This window comes from Stigmatopora argus, chromosome 9 (genome assembly GCF_051989625.1).
Source record: "Stigmatopora argus isolate UIUO_Sarg chromosome 9, RoL_Sarg_1.0, whole genome shotgun sequence".
Classification (NCBI taxonomy): Eukaryota; Metazoa; Chordata; class Actinopteri; order Syngnathiformes; family Syngnathidae; genus Stigmatopora; species Stigmatopora argus.
The window spans coordinates 17,003,431-17,021,009 of NC_135395.1; the positions used below are offsets into that span (position 1 = coordinate 17,003,431).

At 39.0% G+C, this 17,579-nt stretch overlaps 1 protein-coding gene and 1 long non-coding RNA gene across 6 annotated transcripts in view; both read left to right on the forward strand.

Moving 5' to 3' along the window:
- The window catches only part of LOC144082269 (uncharacterized), a 37,915-nt gene extending 23,021 nt beyond the window's left edge, over nt 1-14,894 (forward strand). For both annotated transcript variants that reach the window (XM_077609301.1, XM_077609302.1), the window contains 13 exons: nt 53-179; nt 3,360-3,500; nt 3,601-3,660; nt 6,770-6,928; nt 7,659-7,731; nt 7,811-8,027; nt 9,010-9,454; nt 10,160-11,357; nt 12,371-12,474; nt 12,684-12,834; nt 12,897-13,015; nt 13,098-13,191; nt 14,049-14,894. In XM_077609301.1, the coding sequence (XP_077465427.1) occupies nt 53-179; nt 3,360-3,500; nt 3,601-3,660; nt 6,770-6,928; nt 7,659-7,731; nt 7,811-8,027; nt 9,010-9,454; nt 10,160-11,357; nt 12,371-12,474; nt 12,684-12,834; nt 12,897-13,015; nt 13,098-13,191; nt 14,049-14,503 (3,343 nt within the window). In that variant the 3' untranslated portion in view covers nt 14,504-14,894. The remainder of the gene's footprint in view (nt 1-52; nt 180-3,359; nt 3,501-3,600; nt 3,661-6,769; nt 6,929-7,658; nt 7,732-7,810; nt 8,028-9,009; nt 9,455-10,159; nt 11,358-12,370; nt 12,475-12,683; nt 12,835-12,896; nt 13,016-13,097; nt 13,192-14,048) is intronic.
- Nucleotides 14,895-16,048: 1,154 nt separating this feature from the next.
- On the forward strand, nt 16,049-17,575 carry LOC144082960 (uncharacterized). Of its 4 annotated transcripts, none has more exons than XR_013303418.1 (5): nt 16,049-16,204; nt 16,396-16,473; nt 17,037-17,102; nt 17,185-17,331; nt 17,452-17,575. It is a non-coding gene; the product is annotated as an uncharacterized LOC144082960 (long non-coding RNA). The 4 variants fall into 4 exon arrangements; XR_013303419.1 differs by having other exon boundaries at nt 17,185-17,327; XR_013303420.1 differs by having other exon boundaries at nt 17,185-17,276.
- Nucleotides 17,576-17,579: the final 4 nt, after the last annotated feature.

Consider the following 17,579-nt stretch of genomic DNA (forward strand, 5'->3'; position numbering starts at 1 on the left):
TGCCTAGTGTAGTAAAACTTTGTTTTCTTTCCCAACTTCCTGTTTTCCAAAGGTCAAAGATCAGCCTGGGCAGCAAGGCCTTGTCACATGACTCTGTCTTTGTCTCGGATTCGTCGGAGGCTAACGAGGCTCTTGGGGCTTCTCAGGACAGCATTCATGGAAAAGTGAAATCTCTTCAGGTACACCTGGACATCACTTCAATTTTTTTTTAAACAGTGATTACTAAAATATATTTATTGATGCCTTAAACCACATGTCAAAGTGGCGGGCCGGGGGCCAAATCTGGCCTGCCGCATGATTTTGTGTGGCCCGGTAAAGTAAATCATGAGTGCCGACTTTCTGTTTTAGGATCAAATTAAAATGAAGAGTATAGATGTATATTACATTTCCTGATTTTTCCCCTTTTAAATCAATAATTGTAATTTTTTAATCGTTTTTTCTGTTTTTAGTTAGTTTTTAATCTAAAAATATATTTTAAAAAGCTAAAATAAACTTTGTTTTAGAGCTATAAAAAACTGAATATTCAAGCCTTTTAATCCATTTATTTAAAAAAATCTAAATATTATATCTAAAATCCGGCCCACATGAAATCAAGTTGACGTTAAAGCGGCCCGCGAACCAACCGGAGTCTGACACACCTGCCTTAAACAATATTTAGCTCAAATCCCATCACTAGGAAGTCTGTTAATCATGGTTTTCCATCCGAAGTAATTGCAAATATGTGTTTTAAAGCAAGCCCTTCTTTTTAATTGAAATCATACCTCTAAAATGGGATTATCCAAAAATTGATAAACATACCAAAAAAAGTTGTCTTCATATAATAGTGTTTGTAAAATTGAGCGTGTCTGTAAGATAGTGTTTTATAGAAAAGACAATGAAATTCAACATAATTACGAGACATTATTAGCTCACTATTTCCAAATTTTGAAAGATTTTACGTAGAATTTTTCACCCTAACCTTAAGACTGAACTGGCTTTTTATTTTTATACACGAAGATCCAAACAGTGTAAATATATTATGTAACGAGCAAGCTGCACATTGGAAAAAAATGCACGTCTTGCCACCCACAGCATGCTTTGTTTGGGAATGTTTGCCCTCCATCCCACCTCATGGTTTAGGGCAGGGGTCGGGAACCTTTTTGAAAGAGAGAGCTTATGGCTCCAATTCATAGTTTCAAATATTATTCCTTGAGAGCCATAATCACAATTTAAAAGTCAAAACACATGAAAATTTGCATTTTTTTTTTCATTTTACAACTTTTAAAGTACAAAAAGTCTCTTGATTATTTTGACAACATTGTTAAGCTGTTGCTAATCAATGAATGTCAATGAGTTCAATGAGTATCAATGAGAGAATGAATGCAGAAGACTAATGAAAAAAAAATCAATGCCACAGTGCCGACGTGACGTTCCTATTGGTGCATTCGGGGCTCTTTTCTCTCACCACTGGTTTCCATATTTTAGCTCAGAGCCATATGCACCCATCAAAAGAGCCACATGTGGCTCCCGAGCCATAGGTTCCCTACCCCTGGTTTAGGGGGAAGTTTAAATGTATGCGTTTTAAGAGTATTTGGGATTAAGACACATTTCAAAATGTGTATATATTTAAGTTGGGGTTTTTTTCAATTAAAAATGGTGTCATCACACAATTGTGTGATTGAAATTTGAGGAGAAAAGAAAACAGGATACATTTTCGTCATCTAAAAATACAAATAACTTAGCAGACCCAAACATAACATAACAATGCTATGCTATTCTTAGAGAGAACTCTGGTTAAAAAGAAGTTTGTTCTGTTTTATTTCAATGTTAGTAACTATTTTATTACATTCAACGTTTGAAAATAATTAGCATTTTTCCATTGCAATGTGGTGCTACGCTTCATTTGTGATCTGACCAAATTAAGCACAGCAATGAATAATTGTCCTCTATTATAATGTAGTATTTTATAATGTCTAGCGTAAATACAGCATCACCATTTCACATCACACCGTGACATAAAGAACAAATCAATTTATATTGAAATAAAGTTTTGGTATCATATTAACCTGCCAATTATTTCCAAAGCTTGTAAGTACATTTATAAATGAGTTACTAACAACAAGCATAGAAAACCCACGCCATTTTAATCAGCATTCCCTTTAAAATCTACTTGGTACTGTATGTTTGTATACCCTTGTAAATGAGTTACTGACCAACTAAACCAGTGTTAACGTGCAGCAAACAGAAAGTGTGCCACTTTTAGTTTCTGTGATACTTACTGGCAAAAAGAAACACACCATACTGCCAAAATAAACACTTAACCCCCCCCCCCTGTTGGGACTGTATGAGCTTTCCCTTGTGTTTTAATCATACTTTTCAGCAGTGGTGTCCAAACTATTACACAAAGGAGTATAGTGGGTGCAGGATTTCATTTCAACCAAGCAAAATGCGAAATTTCCTGAATACGGGATGAATAAAGTTATCTAATCTAAAAAAAAAAAACACCTTTTCACCAACCGATTATGCAAGGGGGCGGAGTGAATCTTGGTCTTTGTTCCAACCAATCCAGTGCCAACAGTTTAACCAATGAGGTGTCTTCTAAAATAAGTAACACCTGACTGCCATCAACTGATGACAGTTGCAACTTGTTCGGTTTGAATGAAAACTGTATTGAGGCCAACTTTTATTTTCTGTTGAGATATTTGCACTTTTATTCCAACTCTGTTTTCACATACTTTATACAAGACTGCTGAAAAAAACTACTTTTGTGCCCTATTTTTTTTTTTTTTGCAAGGTTCAATCAACCTCTCCAACACACCTGAATTAAATAACCACGATCGTTATCAGGCTTCTTCTGGAGAGATTGTTGAAGAGTTGATCATTTGATTCAAGTGTGTTGTAGAAGGGAGATATGGCAAACAGATTGGATACGGGCTCGCAAAGACCAACGTTGGTGACTCCTATTTTAGAGAACTACATGAGAGTATGTACGAATGTGTGAATTATAGTCCGGAAAATACGGTGTATTTTTTTTTACAAATAGCATACCTGTCAACCTCTGCCGATAACTGCCCTTATAAATGATTATGATTCCCCTTACAAACCCCTAAAAAACCTTACAAACACCGTACGACTCGTACGGTGTTTGTAAGGTTTTTTGGGGGTTTGTAAGGGGAATCATAATCATTTATAAGGGCAGTTATCGGCAGAGGTTGACAGGTATGCAAAGACCAAAGTTGGTGACTCCTGTTTTAGAGAACTACATGAGAGTATTTACGAATGTGTGAATTATAGTCCGGAAAATACGGTATTTTTTTTTACAAATAGACTTCAAGTTTTTCAAACTGAGATTAGCATATGTCGCTTGTATGGATTGGCAGCTCCAGCTGAAGCAGGCCATCAGACTGGGCTCTCCTCCGTCGTTGATGTGTGTGAAGAGGTCGGAAGATGCCGGAACCATGTCGGAGGACGACGGTCTGCCCTGCAGTCCACCTGAGTATAATTCGTCTCATGTCGCCAAGGTAACGTGCACCACTGCTGTCTCGCCACATGGCCCACCATCTAATCACCATATAAATCCACAGATGCTTAACTTGTTTTCTTCCTACCTGTAACTTTCAGAATCAGGCTCAGAGGAGCAGTTCTATAAGCTTGGAGGGAGTTGACAGTGATGATGATCGGGTAAGTTCGCACTGAAACTGAAAAAAGGGACTATTATATTCTGTCAAAGTATTATTGCTTTGTGTAAAAAGAACAGGAATGCATACCTGTCAACCTCTGCCGATAACTGCCCTTATAAATGATTATGATTCCCCTTACAAACCCCCAAAAAACCTTACAAACACCGTACGACTCGTACGGTGTTTGTAAGGTTTTTGGGGGGTTTGTAAGGGGAATCATAATCATTTATAAGGGCAGTTATCGGCAGAGGTTGACAGGTATGGGAATGTTAAACATATGGAAAAACTCTAGTGCTTCAGCACCTGAGATTCATTTTTCTAAGAAATCTTGGTAGGAAAAATTAAACTTCCTAACAAAGATTTGAATGCAACCCGTGATCTTAGTGAGCATTACTTGAATTTTTTTTTTTTAATTTTTTTTTTTTACATTTTTATTTGCAAATAGGAAAAATAATACATTTTCTCTTATGTTTTTTAATTTTATGTTATCTGTATTTTTTCCACCTTTTCAAAATTGGAAAAACTCATTAAGTTGGCTTTTGTTTTTCTTTAGGGAAAAAAAAGTAGGACAGTGTAAAATGCTTTTAAAAAGTGTCAAATATTCTCCAATTTCTCTAGTCCGCCATTATTCAATGACAACTCAAAAGCCTTTATTGTCGTTATAAAACAGCTGCGTATAACAAAATTAGTGGTGCTACTCCCCAAATGCGTGTGTCTCAGTAAAAACATAAGTACTAATATAAAAAGTCAAGGTAAATTCTAAAATATTGCACAATCTAAGATATTGCACATTGTTATTGCAGAGGGCAAAGAGCCACTGCACCCGAGCGTGCCGCCATCTTGGATCATATCACAGTAATTTTCTTTAAATTGTATTTTTCTGCAAAATATGAAGCCAAATCAAATGAATTTCTTTTATGCACCAAGCAAAATAGCGAACAGATTCCTTAAGTTTGACACCTGTGTTCAAGTTACAGGCCCAGACACAAAGTTAGTTAGATACATTATAATCTGTTCAAATTTGGGGCATTATAACTCTTAGCCAGTGTAAGTTCCATTTCTTCTGTTTTTGTTTCTCTTTGGCTCAGATGTAAGCCACCATTTTGATTGATTTAAATACGCAGCTTTCTAAAAAACAAAGTAAATGCTTTGCAGAAAGAAGGTAATGTAGGCCAGGAAATCCATCCAAGCCACTACGTAAGATACTTGATGTGATTTATGAAAGGCGGGAGGACACTGTATGCCATGCGGCGGAGCCTTGTATTATTGAGTTATTTCCCGTGTGACTGCGATGGAAAAAAACATGTCATGATTGAGTTTAATCACTTGTGGTTATTATAAAAAAAAAAAAAATGTTGTTTGACCTCCTTCTGCCATTCTCCTTGAGCAGACTCTTGGAAATCAAATTGCCAATCTCGAACTGTTGTGGGGATCATTTTGTAGCACTTAATCAAGCTTGATTCAGTAAACAAGTTTATTTTGGGTTCGAGTGTAAAGATGCTGTTTCACAAGTGTTGTCATTTCTCAAATCAACCGAATTGTCTTTAACCCATTGGCTGCCGTTGACAGTGATAGATGTCATACCTGTCAACCTCTGCCGATAACTGCCCTTATAAATGATTATGATTCCCCTTACAAACCCCCAAAAAACCTTACAAACACCGTACGAGTCGTACGGTGTTTGTAAGGTTTTTGGGGGGTTTGTAAGGGGGATCATAATCATTTATAAGGGCAGTTATCGGCAGAGATTGACGTGTGTGTATATATGTGTATGTATATGTGTATGTATATATATATATATATATATATATATATATATATATATATATACACACATATATAGATATATATACACATATATATATATATATATATATATATATATATATATATATATATATATATATATATATATACACACACATATATATAGATATATATATAGATATATAGACATATATATATATATATATATATATATATACATACATACATGTATACATATATACATATACACATATACATATACATATACATATACATATACATATACATATACATATACATATACACTTTATTTGGCGGCCCAGTGTACGAATGATTCGCGCATCGGCCTCACAGTTCTGGGTTCACGGGTTCGATCCCAGGTCGGTCCTCGCTGTGTGGAGTTTGCATGCTCTCTCTGGGCTAGTGTGGGTTTTCGCTGGGTACTCCGGTTTCCTCTCACATCTGAAAAACATGCACGGTAGGCTTTTTGAACTCTCTAAATTGCCACTAAGTATAAGTGTGAGCATGAATGATTTGTCCATCACCTGCCTTGTGCTCGTAGTTAGCTGGGATAGGCTCCAGCACCCCCCGTGGTTCCAAAAACGAAGGAATTAATTGTATTTATTTTCATTTTCAGAGAGTGCCCTGACTTTGAAATTAGGTTACAATATGACAACATTAGGGCCAAAAGTAAAGTTGTCAAAATGAAATATATACAGCAGCACTCTTTCAACAATGTTCATTTCACCTCATCCGCAAAAGTGAGTTTCTTTTGCCGTACTTTAGTTTTTCTTGAAAACTGTCCAAGTTTCAAATCTTCTCTTGGTGAAGAAACAGCTTCTATAATCAACATCAGAAGTGTGTAAAGCCTGGCTAATATTTATACAGCTGGACATACTCGCACACAGTCGTGCTCTATTTCCTTTTTGGTTTCCTATCTTCAAGCTTCATCATTCAAGTATAACAATTCAACTTTTCACCGCTAGACCACCATCATTTCATAGTGGGAAGTTGTCCTCACCAAGCCACAGCGTGTCAGTGACTCATGTGTTATGTGAGCTACACTGTCTGGAACTAATCTGGTCCAACAATGGCAGATGACATTGTGTTTACTGTTGGTATTACAATTTTGATCTTCCACATGTTTCTGTAAAAGGAATCACAGTTGAACATTTGCCATTTAGTCACATGACTTTAAGGAATAATTTCTCTTGTAAAGATGTAAATGTGGGATCGCTTGTTGACTGACTCCAGCTCAGACGTGACACGCATGAGTAGTGCGAGCTTTGGACGAGATGGATGCCTGAATTTATAAGTGAAACCTTTTGCTGTTCTCTCCCCAGCTGTCTTGTGCTGCCTCCAGCCGAGCGGTGAGCCCCCTTGTGACGGTTCCGGGGGATTTCAGTCAACCTGCGAGCCCCTTTGGCTGTCTGGATAACTCTGCTGCCAAACACAAGCTGGGTCTAAGACAGAAGGCTTACAACAAGAGGAAACCTGCCAATGTAAGAAGACAAATGTTGTGTGTTTTTTTTTTAAATAAATAACTAGAATACAGCGGCCCGGTGGTGTGAGCGGTTAGCGCGTCGGCCTAACAGCTTTGGGGTCCTGGGTTCAGGTCCAGGTCACGTCCACCTATGTGGAGTTTGCATGTTCTCCCCGGGACTGCGTCGGTTTCCTCCGGGTACTCCGGTTTCCTCCCACATTTCAAAAAACATGCATGGTAGGCTGATTGGACACTCTAAATTGTGTGAGTGTGCATGGTTGTGCGATCGGCTGGCCACCGATTCAGGGTGTCCCCCGCCTCTGGCCCGGAGTCAGCTGGGATAGGCTCCAGCACCCCCCCCCCCCCCCCCCCCCCGTGACCCTAATGAGGATAAAGTGGTTCAGAAAATGAGATGAGATGAGAACTAGAATACAAATCAAATGATTAAAAACACAAATAACCTCTGGTTGTGGCCCTCATAACGTGTTGAGAATAGGTTAGGACCAATGGGAGAACAACTACATGTATCCTGTCAATTTCAAAGTAAAATAAAGGATGCTATAAATATATTCACGTTTTGGGGGATGTTTGACTTTTTCAGTCCATGTTTCGTACCAATATATTCTTTTTTTTTTTATCCAGAGATAAAATTTTCAAAGAATTAACTGCATTGACATGCATCATCCACGTTACTTTCCTTATGTTTGAAGGGTCAAAATGTTACTCACTTTGTGTCTGGTCCAATGCAGAGGCTTGAGTTGAAGTCAGAGGAACAAAATGGGATGGATGGGCCAGAGCGACAAGAGGAAGAGAAGATAAGCGGTAAGAGCTTTTCCGCTTTCCCTACTCGCTGACATCTTCCTTAAGTGTTTTTATTGTTATTTTCTCCCTGTTGATCCAGATACAAGTGGGGATGAGGGGACACAACTGTTGGAGGAAGAATGCCAGGAGATAAAGTCCGTGTTGCAGGAAGTCGAAGAAACAGCGGAGTTGGACAAAGAGCAGGATATGTCAATCACTCAAGACACTTCCTATCAATTAGAGGTTGTTGTTGCTGACACTCAGTCTTCACCTTCCCCCCAACTGAGCAGCAGAAGCTCCTATCTGGACACTCCCAGGTGATTTGATATCTTTTGCTAATGGAATTTGTATTACAGTGGTACCTCGACATACGAGTGCCCCGACATACGAGCAATTTGAGATGCGTGTAAAATTTCGGGCACATATTTATCTTGAGATATGAGATACATTTTGATATACGAGCCTGCAGCGGATGCGAAAGGCTGCTCATAAGAACATCATGGGCACTGTCTCTCTCCCCGCAACTCCCTCGTGTAATGTCTCTACGAGCACTGGCCGGAGCGTTGCATTTTTTCAGTGTTTTTTTTTCCCCTTTAGTCAGTGCGAATGGCGGAGCTTGTTCGCTAAAACGAGAGGAGTATATACTACTTCTCGTTGGCAAGTGGTCGTGCGTTATCCTATTGTGAGGACATTTGTGTGCATCATTTTCGGAATATTTTGAAGGGAATACAAAAGCAAACAACCCTCGATAGGTTGCATCTGAAAGTCAGGGTGGAGGCGGGGCCAATAGAGCCAACCCTGGAGAAGAAAGGTATTACAATTTAAAACAAAATTAGAATTGAGTTTAGTGTAAGATTAGATTAAACTCATTTTTCAGTGTGTCTGCATCGTAATCCAAGTTCATTTAAATTTGTTTGTTGCGAGCACGTCGCCGTGCAAAAAGCCCCGCCCCCACACACTCTTTGTTGGTCTCTCTCTCCCCCCCCCTGCGAAATACGTATAATTTTAGTACTATTAAACACATTTTAGTAATATTAAACCACTAGTTATCTGATACTTTGTTAATAGATGGCAAATTAGAACAAATACAAATGTTTTCCCAATCTAATATCCTGCTTTGGTTGAGGGTTGAAATAAATTAATTTGTATTTAGTTCATTTCTACGGGAAACATTCGTTTGAGTTACTAGTAAATCGACATACGAGCTCAGTTCCGGAACGCATTAAGCTCGTATCTAGAGGTACCACTATATTTTTGGGTTACAAAAAAAAAAAAAAACTTCTGCTTCTCTGCTTTCAGAATCACACCACAACCTACTGCTGATATAAAGGATTTCCCAGATCATTCACTTTTGAATAGAAGCGAAGAGAATATGGAAGGAGCAGATTTGGGAGACGATGTACTCGTCGGAGGTTTGGTAGGCGACAGCTCCTTCCTTCAGGAGGTGCTAAGTTCCCTGAAGACTTCTTGCACTCCGTGTGTGGACTCTGAAGATGTCGTCCTGGAGATAAAGGAGCAATTGAAGGAGGAGAACAAGGAGACTGAAGATGAAGATGAAGACATGTTTAATGTAGTTGCTCCCTGCGATTCAGTTCTAATGGATCAGTCCAGCGAAGACGACGGGGAGGAGATCTCCACTTTAAGCAGTTCTTTTCTACATGTTGATGAAGTGGAGGAAAGTGAGGATGATGATGAAGAGGTGGAGGAAGAGGAACTTGTCGTGGAAAGATTCAATCAACCTTGCGTATGTATTATTTTAAAAACAACTAGAGATGTCACGATAACTTTTTTTTTTAAATATGCGTGATGCTGATTTTGTGGGTCAGCCAGGAACTTATACTTAAGCAATGTATTAAATCAATGGCTGCCATTGACGGCTTTAAGCGTTCAATCCATTTCGAAAAAATGTGAGAAATCCTCTTTTTGAGATTCTTTGATAGCGTTTTTTTGCTGATTTTTTTTTTTCTTCTCATTTTTATTTCACTCTAATATAAAGGGATGTAAATATTTTCTGGTTTAATTTTTTTCCTCTATTGTTAGCAAGGAGCAAATATAAATAGTTTTTCTAATGTTTTAATGTTAGAAATTTTTAACAAATGAAAACATTTTATTTAGTTAAGACAAAAAACATCTTTTATTCAGCGTTCCTGCAACTTTATAGAAATTTAATTTCAGTGAATGTTTAATGTTACTTCATAAATTAACTTAAATTATCTGCCGGTAAGATTGTTATCCTTCCAATCCTTTTTGACAGGCAAGACTGAATGGATTGGATTGGACGTCTAGCAACGTCATTGACAATAAATAGTATCACCAGATCATCGATAAATGGGAAAGAAAGCTTAATATGATTTATTTTATTTATTTGAACTGATCTTGGACACGTCTAATCTTTTGTGAATATGTGCAAGCATGTCCTTAAAAAATAACTTTGAGTTTCCACTTTAAGATTCCACCGGAGGACATGGCGGCAATAACTGCACCTCAAGAAGTCAAACCTGAAGAAGATCATGACTGCCACCAAACTGAATCAAACCAGTTGAAAGAGCAAGAAACTCAGGCGAGTGATGACGAAGTGGAGGAAGACGGTCGTCACGAGGCGACGTCGGAAGACGAAGTGGAGGAGAAACGCCAGTCGGAAGACGAGATGGACGAGGAGTGGGAAATACTTCCTGCTGAATCAAGCCACGAGATATGCAGTGTTTCCTCCATGCGGGAAGAGATCGAATCTGCAGTTTTTGAAGCCACGAATAACACGCAATGCTCACATGATGTTGAAACACATCACGAGTCATGTGAGACCAAAAATGAAAGGCGAATGTCTGACTCTGACGATGATGGTAAAACAAGAGAGGACGGAGTGGAGGAGGATGAAGACTTGAAGGACACGGAGGTTTATTCACAACCAGAGGAAGAAGTAAACCACAAGGATGAAAATGTGGAGCAGGAAGAATTACTAGAGATGAAAGAAGACCAGATATCACTTGTACTGTCTTCTTCTTCTCCACTTATTGAATCTCCTTCACAAGAAGATCCAATAATGACTTCCAGAGAGGCCACCACTGACCAGGAAACCACAAGTGAGAATACCCCACCTAGAGAATTGACCCCTCCTCCCGAAACCAACACTTGGACCACCGTTGTCAACGTGGATCTTGCCTCTCCAACCTCCGATCCGGGCACGCTTTCCTTCCAGCTTCCCCCGACGGACGAATGCATCAAGATGTCCTCTTCAGAGCAACATTCGGATGAAGAAAGCAGCCAAAGTGTGCCAGAAGTAGAAGAGCAAGCACCCGACATTTGCGATCCAGCCGATGTTACGGAAGACGTATTGGATACTTCAAATGAGAAACAAATAGTTCAACATTCCCCAGATGGTCCCAGTGAGAGTAAAGTTCGCTTTGTCATCGCCCCCGCCTGGCAGAGGTCACTATCTGACGAGGAAGCTAAAGAGGCATCGTCGGACCCGACCCCCGGCGCTGAACCTGTAGCTGAGAATGTGGAGGAGACCACTAAGAAGGACCCACAGTCGGATGCCCAGATAGAGAAATTTGTGAAAACAACCGTGGTTAAAGGCACTGCTCCCAAGGCTGCGGTGGTCCAAGAATCGGTCAAAGCTCAAACCTCAACTGTTTCAAGTGAAGAAGGTGAGTAAACACCTGAACTCGTGTGGGAATGCTTTTCTCTGCTGGTCGGTCACTTCCCCTTAACTAATTGGTTGCCGCTGTCGTCGAAAAACATCCAATCCTTTTAACCTGGGAATTGCGAAAATGTGTTCATTCGTTGGCAGCCCACTCATTTCTACACATTTATTAGTGACAAAATCATTTAAATCCACAATAAAAGATTAAAGCTACGTGATTGGATGTCTGTCATTGTAAATGGCACAGGGAGTTAATTTTGGGGCACTTTCAGGTCACTTTTTATTGATTTTTGGGGCGTTCCGGGTTACATTTTTTTTTATTTTGGGGGCGTTCCGGGTTATTTATTTTTTATTTTGGGGGCGTTCCGGGTTACATTTTTTTGATTTTGGGGGGCGTTCCGGGTTACATTTTGTAGATTTTGGGGGGCCTTCCGGGTTACATTTTGTAGATTTCTGGGGGCGTTCCGGGTCACATTTTGTTGATTTTAGGGTCATTCCATCTTAATATTGCATCACTTGCTGTTGATTTTAAGACATTATTATTTCACTTCTTGCTGATTTTAGGGGAGTATCATGTCACTTCCTGCAAATCTACTGTAATCTTTGTGTATGTTGAACCGTTAACGCACTTTGGTTGCTTTTGTTCTCGATAAACAATGTGGAAGGCTAACTGAAAAGCTTTCGAAGTGTTTTTACATCATGTATTTTGATGATGTGGGATTAATGTAAAGCTAATTTAGGTGAGGTGATTTTATTTGACAGTTATTTATTTTTTTAAACCAAGGGGATGTACCTAATTAGGGACATGAAGAGGGAAGACAGTTATATTTTGTCTTGCTTACACATAAGTGCGGCCATTTTTTTTTACAAGCGTTCGCCAATTTGCAAGTTTCGCGACTCCCCAGGCAACTTTTTATTATTTCCTTAGAAACCTTTTTTGTTATTCATTTAAGGAATTCAATTCAAATTTCCCAGGACTTTATGAATGCACAATTCATCCTATATTTTTATCTGCAGAGAGCTCCGTCACCACGGACGGAAACTACGCCACTCCCTTTGGAGTTCGGTTGAGGAAGACTGCCGTTTTGCAGCGCTTCAGTTCGGAAGAGGAAAACACAGAGGTGCAAACCTATTTGCTAGTCGTAATCTTTGTCAAGGTTAATTCTTTTATTTATAAGTGTGGCTGGGATCTTCTGGGAATGTGACATGTCTAATCTTATAATCAATGGCAACAGATGGGTACACAGGATTGGAGTGACTGGCGTCTAGTCGAAGTCAAAGTCAGGTTACTTTGTACTTAATTACCACATTTGGTGTGCCCTCATTTTAGGCATCCATTGAGCCTGCAGTGCTGCCTAGTTGCAAAGTTGACACGCCCAGTTTCAAACCCTCTGCGAGTCAAGCCGTCAGCACAAAACCTGCACTTCCCAAGAAACCGGATGTCCACGGAGACGCCGGAGTGAAATCGAAGCGTGTTTTAGGTGCCTACAATCACATTCACATTGGCAGTCTGCTCAATAAACTAAGTGTGTTGCACATTTAGAACCTGCGCCATCCCGTGGTGTTTTTGCTGAACCTCAAGCTCCGAGCTGGATCTCCATGGCCAGGCAGAAGCAGAAGGTCTACAAAGAAAATTCACTGGAAGAGATGGCCGTTAAGAAGGTACGTCAGTGATTTAATTTGAAAAACTGAAAAGATTTTTAAGAATAGGCATGTGCTTTAAATTCTGATTGCATTTATGCAGGAGGCGCAAGATAGGAAGTCTTCATTGACTTCTTATGTCAGCTCAACGTCAAAAAACGATCTCTCTACCAAAACACCTGAATTTCCTGGAAAAGGTATGAAAAAAAACTACAGAATTTTACATCATTAGTCTCAACATTTTCTCCACCACATCATTAGACGGAATAATTTTTTTACCTAGTTGCATCAGGAGCATATCAAATCCAGTGTCAAACAAAGTGCTGTTGTGTGTTCCTCTCTGGTGGTTGCCAGCGGTATTACACAAAATATACAAAATAAATCTCTAATGCCCATACGTACATTTAGCAAATACACAAAGAGCATTCAAAGGTATTTACAAATAGTATTATTAAGAAAAAAATATGAATATATGTATATTAAAATACAGCAATAAAGTAGAAAATGCTAAAATTAAAAATAATTATTTTTAGAATAAGAAATAAAAGTAAACGAAGGAACTGAATAAAAATTAAAAACTATATGTTTTAATGTAATGAAATTCATACAAAATGAGTTTATTTATTCTTTTTTTTTTAATTTTCCCCCAAATTATTTTCTCTCTTTTAAAAATACATATATTTTGACCTCTTTCTTTTTATTCATTTTGCATCTTTTTTTAACATGGATTATTTTTTTATTTTTTTCAATGAGTTGTCCTTATTCATTTTCATTTCCATGGATTTAGATATTCCCCCAATACAGTAATCCCTCAAATATCGCAGTTAATGGAGACCAGACATAATCGAAAAATTTTAGTAATTTCTAGCGGAAAAAAACGCGAAGTAGTGATTTCGCGATAAGTGAAGATGCGATAATCGAGGGATGACTGTACTTTTTGATGCAAATTTGTTAAATGTAAATTCAGGCCTCAAGGAGTAAAGGCTGTTAGCATGACATGATCACATGCATTTACTTCAGGTATCCTCATAACACAGCTATGTCTTTCCTCTAGTGAGTTTGCCAGAAAAGCCTTCATCAAGTCCTGAAAACGAAACCAGGAAGCCTGTATCTCCTGTCACGGCAGTGTCACCTCCGCTTCCTAAATCTGTCCCCCCCAAGCCAGCGCCTCCTTTGACAACCTCCAAATCCACCCCCTCCCATCGATCCCCTCCTACTCCGGTTCCAGTCGCCGTAAAACCTCCTTTAATCTGCAACGTGCCCGCTCCGTCCAAACCGCCTGTGGAGTCCAAACCCCAGGCCCAGAGCAGGATCCTCAGCTCGCCTCCTTCCTCCGCGAGTATCAACCCTCCGCTGCCCACACCAAGGGTCGTGGCGCTCTCCGGCACGCCGGCCGCATCAACGCGTGCTCTCCCGCCTTCGTCTTTGCCCCAGGATGAACCGCCGTGGATGGCTCTGGCCAAAAAAAAGGCCAAAGCTTGGAGCGAGATGCCTCAAATAGTTCAGTGACAGACCCGGTCCGGTACACAACTGTCCAGTGTGAACATTTAAAAAGCCCAACGGCTCACATTTAACGAATTGACTCTCTAACGAGTCTGGACGGACTACGATTATTTGCACATTCGTGATATGTAATTGTTCTCTCTTTTTGTTTCTTAGCATGTCTCACGCTAATTCTTTATTTCTATATGTTGTACAGCAATGAAAGGGTAATACCTCCCAAATAGATTCATAGATCGAACATTCAAGTTTTATCCACACGTGTGCACTTTTAGTTTATAAAAAAAAAGTGCCTGGTTAAGAGAAAAGGTGATGCGTATTAGGCATAAGATTTTGAACCTAATTCCGAATGAGTATTATGAACAAGCAAAATAAAAGCAGACAAATGACCAAAGAAAAAGACAGTACATTGACATATTTTGTCAAGCGAGAGAAAGCATCATTTTAGAGTGTTAAAATTCCCACAGGAACATGAATGCAACAGTGTCAAACCTGCCGTGTAATTATAATGAATAGGTCATTCCAATATTCATACCATGTGCTATCTTCTAAAAAAAAAAGTTTAGTTCTAATACAAAAACTTTTGCAATCTTTTTCTTTATTTTTTTTCTCCACAGAATAGCTCACTCATTTTTGTCAAGTTGAGAGTATTTTTTTCTTGGAACCTTAATTTATTCTAATGACATATTTTCTCACTCCGTAAATAATGCTTTGTGTGTAAGCAGGGGCAAAGTCCTTCACCTCATTTCAAAAAACAAATAGATCATTTGTTTCCACAAATGTCATCCTCCTACAGGAATATAATCTTAACTCTTTCAGTGCCATTGACGATCATAGGCGTCCAATCATGTGGCTGTTTTCATCCGTCTGCTGTGAACTGAATGATTTCTCACGAGTAGACGTCCAATCCATCGGCAATGGGAGGGCCGATGGCGAAAGAACAAAGGTTCCAATGGATTGGAAGTCTAACACGTCAATGGAAGGCAATGAGTTAAAATGTTTGTTATATGACTTAAGACTTCAGTATTTTTTTTCTACTACATCATGTTGGAAGGTTGCTTGATATCTAATCCTTACCAAATGATACAGCAAATCTAATAAACACAGTCATATTTCGTGGCGTTTGAAAAGAAATTCCTCTGATATCTTAATCTATCCGTCTCAGACTAGCTATAAATTTGTGTTTATTTTATATGGCCGTCTCCCCAAAAGGTGCATAAACACAAAATGAAATATTCCCCCTGTCTGTTTATATATATATATATATATATATATATATATATATATATATATATATATATATATATATATATATATATATATATATATATATATATATATATATATATATATATATATATAGTATCTTAAAGTATTAAAGCCCAACCAAAAAGTATTTACAGTACGTTATTATGAAAACAATGTATTTGTTTTGAAGTATTAATGCCCAACCTAAAAGTATTTGCAGCCCCAGCCCCCTGACTAATGCACTCTATGATGAAAACGATCTCTTTTTTTGTGTCTATGTGTAATAGGCGTGGCCGAGGCGTGGCTGTGGTCAGAGTTCAAAAGACCCGCCTCCACGCCGCCATTTTTCAAAATGGCGGATGAGCCGGAGCCTGGGCGCGTTGGACTGCTGAGCTGCTCAGAATTGACGATTTCCCGAAGAAAGACCCGACAAACTTCTTCCAGGACAATGCAGCGCGTTCGGTACTTTGTCTTTTGGGGATTTCGTAGCCCCAGTTCTCATTTCAAGAGTGCTTTTTGACGGGAACGTGCTTCATTGGCGTGATGTAGCCCCGACGTGGATGCAAACACAAATGTTTGCTAGCAAGTTGGCTACATTGCATCACCTATTGCTCTTAATGTTTAAAAAGAAACCCTTCCATTGTGTGTTTCAGTCCCTCAACGAGGACAGACTGCTGGGAAACATCAAGAATGTGGCCATAACGGCCAAAAAGGAGCAGTTTGTCGGCAAAGTGAGTCTTTTTTTAATAGCTTCTAATTCCTCTACCCGTGTAATTGGATTGGATAACTTTATTCATCCCGTATTCGGGAAATTTTGTTGTCACAGTAATGTTTAGATATCAGCGACCAGTGTTCACGGCTTTCCTAAATTAGCTTGTTTAGCATCATGATACACTCCAATTTTGAATGAAGACACTTTAACTGGGTTGGCGTTGATTTTTTTAATAGCAAGATCCTGTGTGGGTAACTCACACTCACACTAGTGCCATCAAGTGGAGGTGTAAGGAATAAACAGTACACTTCTAGAATACGTATATACCTTTGCCCTTCCCTTTCCTAAAGGAAGACTTCAGGGCTTGGACCTTTTGATTTTTAATTGTGGTTTTGACAAAACCTAAGCGAGACATTCATTCAACCGTAGCGCAGGGGTCATTTTTAACTCGTTTAAACAACCATTTTTCCTCCGTCTAAGAGCTTTGTGAGACGTATTTTATTTTTTTGATTGAATGGGAGTCATTTGTGCATCAAAATGGTTAAATAAGCAATGACATAATCATGCTGTGGTGTTTTGCAGAGGTTTAAAGCCATGGAGATGGTGGAAGCTGTCCAAATCTACAAGACCAAAGAAGTCGTGTGTGACGTAAGACCGGTTTTTCAGGTTATTTGATTTATTATTTTCATGTCATGTGTACTAAAAATACTCTATTTTGCTTCTCTTCAAGGTCCACCCAAGTTTACCAAATCAACGCTAAAGAAAGGTGACTTTGGAGTGTGGCACAGCCTTTGACACCAACATCTTGAGGGCCCCTATCCAGTATGTTTTCCATATCTCCCACCACATCTGAAAAGAGAGATGGGTCCTGATGTTGGTAAAACTTAACTTAGTGTTATTGTTTTTTGGTCAAATCTTGACCTAACTGGCCCCCAGTCAATTTTTTTTAATGTTGGACTTAGTCTATTGTGCTTTGACCCTCTTTTTTTCTCCCCAGAATTCCATCCAGTGCCAAGAAGAGATTCATCAATGGAAACACCACCTCATCTTTAAATGCTGGAAGACCTATGTGAACTTCTCAATTACCCCATTTTGTGGGAAAATAAAACCTTTGAAATATATGCA